Source organism: Elephantulus edwardii, unplaced genomic scaffold, assembly GCF_000299155.1.
Source record: "Elephantulus edwardii isolate Elephantulus edwardi_28Jun2011 unplaced genomic scaffold, EleEdw1.0 scaffold00246, whole genome shotgun sequence".
Taxonomy (NCBI): Eukaryota; Metazoa; Chordata; class Mammalia; order Macroscelidea; family Macroscelididae; genus Elephantulus; species Elephantulus edwardii.
The window spans coordinates 3,313,143-3,319,334 of NW_006399996.1; the positions used below are offsets into that span (position 1 = coordinate 3,313,143).

The following is a 6,192-nucleotide window of genomic DNA, read 5'->3' on the forward strand; positions in this document are numbered from 1 at the left end:
AGTGGGTTGAATATGATGGAGATTGGGAGATTGGTGGAGGATAGCTACAAGTTCAGACTTCAGATCTGTTGTTCACAGAGTCACTTTGAGCTGTAATTGACTCAAGGGCACCTAACAACATAACCAGAAAAAAGAATGGATATGAAAAGGAACAAAAACAGTAGCGGTCACGGGCATTGACAGTGTGTGGAGGCGGTGGTGGGAGAGGCTGACATGGTGGCAAGATGGCAGGGACAGCATGTCTAGACTGGGGGCCCTGGGTGGTTCCCGCACTGGCCTGGGACTGTTGCTGGGCACCGCTACGGGCCTTGGATTCCTCTGGGCACTTTACATCCAGCGGTGGAAACGAACCAAGCGCCATGGCCAAGGCCAGAGCCTACCCAACTCCCTGGACTACACACGGACTTCAGAGCCGGGATGTCAGGTGATGCTGATGCAGCCAGTCCCAGGTGAGGCTGGAGATGCTGCAGTGCTGCCAAGCCTTCCACGGGAAGGGCAGGAGGAGGTGCTGGACCGCCTGGACTTTGTGCTGAACAGTCTCGTGGCCCTACAACAGGAGGTGGAGGAGCTGAGGAGCAGCCTGCAAGGGCTTGCTGGGGAGATTGTCGGGGAGGTCCGATCCCACATGGAGGAGCACCAGAGAATGGCCCGGAGGCGAAGGCTCCCATTTGCCAGAGAGAGGAGTGACTCCACTGGCTCCAGCTCCATCTACTTCACAGCCACCTCAGGAATCACACTCACAGATGCTGAGAGCGAAGGAGGGTACATAACAGCCAATGCTGAGTCTGACTATGAGCAGGACTCTGACAGGGAGAGTGAGGATGGGGAAGATGAAGTGAGCTGTGAGACAGTAAAGATGGGAAGAAAGGACTCTCTGGACCTGGAGGTGGAGGTGGCCTCAGGCCTTGGGCCCGGTGCCCTGGGAGACGGAGAAGTCGCTGGCCAGGAGGACTTGTTACCCCTCTTGCGGCAGGTGGATGTGCTGCACCTAGGCAGCGAGCAGGACAAGCGGGAGGGCTTCCAGCTGCTGCTCAACAACAAGCTGGCCTATGGAAGCCGGCAGGACTTTCTCTGGCGCCTGGCCCGGGCCTACAGTGACATGTGTGAGCTCACCGAGGAGATGAGTGAGAAGAAGTCATATGCTGTAAGTGGAAAAGAAGCAGCAGAGGCTGCTCTGGAGAAAGGAGACAAGAATGCCGAGTGTCACCAGTGGTACGCGGTGCTTTGTGGTCAGCTAGCTGAGCATGAGGGCATCCAGAGGCACATCCAGAGTGGCTTTAGCTTCAAGGAGCATGTGGACAAAGCCATTGCTCTCCAGCCTGAAAACCCCATGGCTCACTTTCTCTTGGGCAGGTGGTGTTATCAGGCCTCCCACCTGAGCTGGCTAGAAAAAAAACCTGCTACTGCTTTGTTAGAAAGTCCTCTTTGTGCCACTGCGCAGGACGCCCTACAAAGCTTCCTCAAGGTTGAAGAACTACAGCCAGGATTTTCCAAAGCAGGAAGGATATATATTTCTAAGTGCTACAGAGAACTAGGAAAAAACTCTGAAGCTAGACGGTGGATAAAGTTGGCCCTGGAACTACCAAATGAGGATTCAGCTTTCCAGAAAGACTTCGAAGAATTGCCAAGTAATTTTAGGAGAATAATCACATTCCAGTGACCTTTATAACCTCAAAGATACCACTGTTAAGGGGAGGGGGCAAATATCAAGGCTTCTTTTTTTTTTTTAATTGTTATTTTATTTTATTATTGTGTGTGTGTGTGTGTGTGTGTGTGTGTCTGTGTACCGTCAAATCAGATCTGACTGGTACTGGAGGAGATTGTCCCTCCTTTCCCGGCAGAGCATCTGGTGGATTCGAACCATGTACCTCTGGGATTGCAGTGCAGCTTCTTGCCACTAGGCCACCAGAGCTCCCCTCAAGGGTTCTTTTTGTCGACCTGCTTAGCTCAGGAAACCAAGCAAGGCTGATTTAGGGTGTGTCCTAACTCCTGGGTGTGACCACCACCTGCTGTTACTCTTCAGTTTCTTGCTTGTTGTCTACCAGTTAATTTATTGTAAGCCTTTACCTAATTGGAAATAGGGGAAGTAGAGGAGGCTTAGGCTTCTTCCTTCTCCCCCAAGTAAATTCTTGAAAAATCAAGACTAGTTTAGCACCTGCCTATGGCTACACATAGATGAAGCCTTGAGAGCCTTCTAGAGCCAAGAAGACAAAACAGTGACACTGTCAGATGCTAGTGAGGTAGGTTAACTACAGAGCGCTACAGAACAAAGCACAGGGAATATGAAATTATAATAATTATTTTACTCAATACTATTTAATATCAATGTACATAGTTCCAAGATCATATTCTACCAACCAGAATGAGAGAAGGGGCAAGGGAAGAGCACAGATCTTGTCTCCTTATCACCTATCATGTGGATTCTTAACTTTTCCTGGGTTGAGGGGCTGATTTACAGCATCCTGACAGCTTTTGGGATGACAGCAGTAGCAAAGGTTTATGATACTGTGAAAAGATTGTCTCAAGTTACTTGGACTGCATTATGGCGCACACATTTGAAATAAACATATTTGATTTGTAAGTAAAAAAAACAAAACAAAAACAGTAGCTATTCATGATGGTAACAGAATCTAAAGCAACTAAGGGAAAAGACACTGAGCGGTTACCTTAGGCCGGCATCCTGCTGCTAGACCTACTATCACTCCCACCCCCACCCCAACATGGATTATCTCAGTTAATCCTCTCAACAAACCTGTGAGACAGTATTGGGAACTAGCCTAAGCCAGTTTGGTCCCACTCAACTACCTGGTAAAAATGTAAGGTTTGTAAAAGTTCTACCACACATACAATTCTTTATCATGGAAAAATAAAACACATTCCCAAAACAGTTACTAGCACCTGTGTATGTGGCAGTCCTGTCAGCAGTCTGAACCTTATAGGAAAGGTTCATCTGAAGTGGATACAGCAACACCCCAGCCAGAACTGTTTTCATGGGCATCAGATCATCAGCCTGAAAAATAGCATTAATAAAGCTAAGGATTGTTTTGGGTTTGTTTGTTTTTTAATTTAAATTTATTAATTTCAGTAAAAATTTACAGAGACTTTGGATTTCCATTCATTCATTGTTGCACTTTTCTCCCCTCCCAACCCTCTCCCCCACCCCAGTACACTCCCCTCTTGGAAAAGTAAAAGAAAAATTCTTTCATTGTTTTACAAACCCTTCCCCAGGTCCACTCCACATGTAGGCTTCGCTCTAGAACCTGTCATGACAAAAATACCTAATCATATATCCCTTTTAAACAGTTTTCTCCCTCATCTGTTTCAATGCAGTATATTTATTGAACCCATCTTTTCCAGTCTCCCCCTAACCCCGATGTCAGTCCTGTTTTACAACAGTGGCACCATGCAGTATTTGCCCTTTTGTGACCAAGATATTTCACGCAGTATAATGTCCTCCAGAGTCACCCATTTTGAATAATATTGCATGAGTTCCTTGTTTTTCAATGCAGTGTAATATTCCATTGTGTGAATATACCACAGCTTCTCTAGCCATTCATTTGTTGATGGGCACTTAGGTTGTTTCCAGCTCCTTGCTATTGCGAACCAAGCCGCAATAAACATGGGTGTGCATATATCTGCATGGATGTCAGTTATGGTCTCTCTGTGGTATATTCCTAATAGTGGAATTGCTGGGTCAAATGGTATCTCTATTTGCAACTTTTTGAGAAAATGCCACACCACCTTCCACAGTGGTTGCACCATTTTACACTCCCACCAACAGTGAATAAGGGTTTCAATTTCTCCACAACTTCGCCAGCATTTGTTGCTTGCTGTTCTGTTAAATTTTGCTATTCTGTCTGGGGTGAGACGATACCTCAGAGTTGTCTTAATTTGCATCTCTCTTAGAGTTAGGGATTTTGAACATTTCTTCATGTGCTTGTTAGCCATCTGAATGTCTTCTTCGGTGAAGTGTCTGTTCATATCCTGTGCCCATTTTTCTATTGGATTATTTCCCTTTGTCTTGTTGTGGTGCTCAAGTATTTTATAAATTCTGGATATAAGTCCCTTATCTGATATGTCATTACCAAATACTTTTTCCCAGTCGGTGGCTTCCCTTTTTACCCTGTTGGAGAAGTTTTTGGATGTGCATAGGGATTTGATTCGTAGAAGATTCCATTCATCTATTTTATCTTCTCATGGTTGTAGGTTTTTCAGGATACTTGGAAGACTGTTTATGTTGTGGATTAGGACTTCTAGCGTTGTTCCTAGCTTTTCTTTAATGAAGTTTATAGTCCTTGGTTTTAGTCCTAGGTTCATGATCCACCTTGAGTTGGTTTTTGTATATGGAGTGAGGTGTGGATATTACTTGAGTCTTTTGCAGATACTTTTCCAATTTTGCCAACACCATTTGTTAAAAAGGCTGTTGTTTCCCACTTAACTGATTTTAGCTCCTTGTCAAAAATCAGTTGACCATAGATAGATGTGCTGATCTCTGGATTCTCAATTCTATTCCATTGGTCCATGTGTCTGTCATTGTACCAGTAACATGCTGTCTTTACCACTACGGCAGTGTAGTAGGATTTTAATTCAGGGAATGAGATACCTCCTATCTTTCTTCTGTTTTTAAGGAGTGCTTTGCTTATTCGGGGGCTTTCCATTCCAAATGAAACTGGAGATTGCCTTTTCTGTCTCCTTGAAGAATGGGATTAGTATTTGGATTGGGATTGCATTAAACATGTAAATTATCTTTGGTAGCATTGCCATTTTCACAATATTGAGTCTTCCTATCCATGAACTAGGGATATTCTTCCACTTCTCCAGGTCTCTTTTTGTTTCTTTTAATAATGTTTCATAATTTTCTTTGAATAGATCCTTTGTGCTTCTGGTTAAATATATTCCCAAGTATTTAATCTTATGATTAGCTATTGTGAAGGGTATTATTTTTCTTAGTTCCGGCTCTGTATTCTCTTTGTCATGTAGAGAAAGCCAACTGATTTTTGTATGTTGATCTTGTATCCTGCCACTTTGCTAAATTGGTCAACTGTGTCCAATAGTTTTCTTGCTGAATCTTTAGGATTTTCTAAGTATGCTATCATATCATCTGCATAAAGAGATAATCTTAACTCCTCTTTGCCAATTTGGATATCTTTTATTCCCTTCTCTTGTCTTATTGCTATCATTAAGACTTCCAAAACAATATTGAATAAGAGAGGTGATAGTGGGCATCCTTGCCTAGTTCCTGTTCTTAAAGAGAATGCCTTTAACCTCTCTCCATTGACAACAATGTTGGCTCTCGGGTTTGCATAAATACTTTTTACTATGTTGAAGAAATTCCCCTTGAATCCTATTTTTGTTGAGTGTTTTAATCAGGAAAGGGTGTTGGATTTTGTCAAAGGCCTTTTCTGATCAATTGATAGGATCATGAGGTTCTTGGTTTTTTGCTGTTAATGTGATGAATTACATTGTTTTCCTTATATTGAACCATCCTTGCATACCTGTTATGAATCCCACTTGGTCATGGTAAATTATTTCTTTGATGTATCGTTGAATTCTATTGGCCAGTATTTTATTCAGGATTTTTGCATCTATGTTTATTAAAGATATTGGCCTATAGTTTTCTATTTTGGTGGTGTCTTTTCCTAGCTTTGGTATCAAAGATATGTTTGCTTAGGATTCTTTCAAAATTATAGCTCATCACACCGTTGAATGAAGCTGAAGTTTGGCACTCCACTTGAACTTTAGCTTCATTACTGGTTAATGTCTCTGTAATAAGATTTAACATTCTGTTGTTTGAGTTCCAGGTTTACATTACTGGTTAACTTCTCTGTAATGAAGTTTATCATCTTGTTTGTCTCCAGATCTCTAGATCCACATTTAACTTCTCTGTTAGTAGTCCTGTAAATTAGCAGAGCTAGTTTTTTTGACATATGGAGATATCAAAACTCCTAACCTTAGACTATGATCCCATGTCCTGGGCAAATGTTACTGTTTGGGTGCTCGCTTTGGCAGTGTATATACTAAAATTGGAACAATATAGAGAAGATTAACAAAGATGATATGCAGTTTCATGAAGTATTCCATATTTTTTAAAAATTATTTATTTTTCATTTCAATGAACATCTACAGTGATTTTAGAATTCCATTCATTCATTGTTGCACTTTTCTCCCCGCCCACCCCACCTGCACCCTCCC

At 42.5% G+C, this 6,192-nt stretch overlaps 1 protein-coding gene across 1 annotated transcript in view; it reads left to right on the forward strand.

Annotated features, from left to right (window-relative positions):
• Positions 1 to 238: 238 nt before the first annotated feature.
• Positions 239 to 6,192, forward strand: part of LOC102858846 (regulator of microtubule dynamics protein 3-like) — a 10,053-nt gene continuing 4,099 nt past the window's right edge. Inside the window, exons 1-2 of the mRNA XM_006899181.1 lie at positions 239 to 1,623; positions 5,209 to 5,218. Coding sequence (XP_006899243.1) covers positions 239 to 1,623; positions 5,209 to 5,218 — 1,395 coding nt within the window. The remainder of the gene's footprint in view (positions 1,624 to 5,208; positions 5,219 to 6,192) is intronic.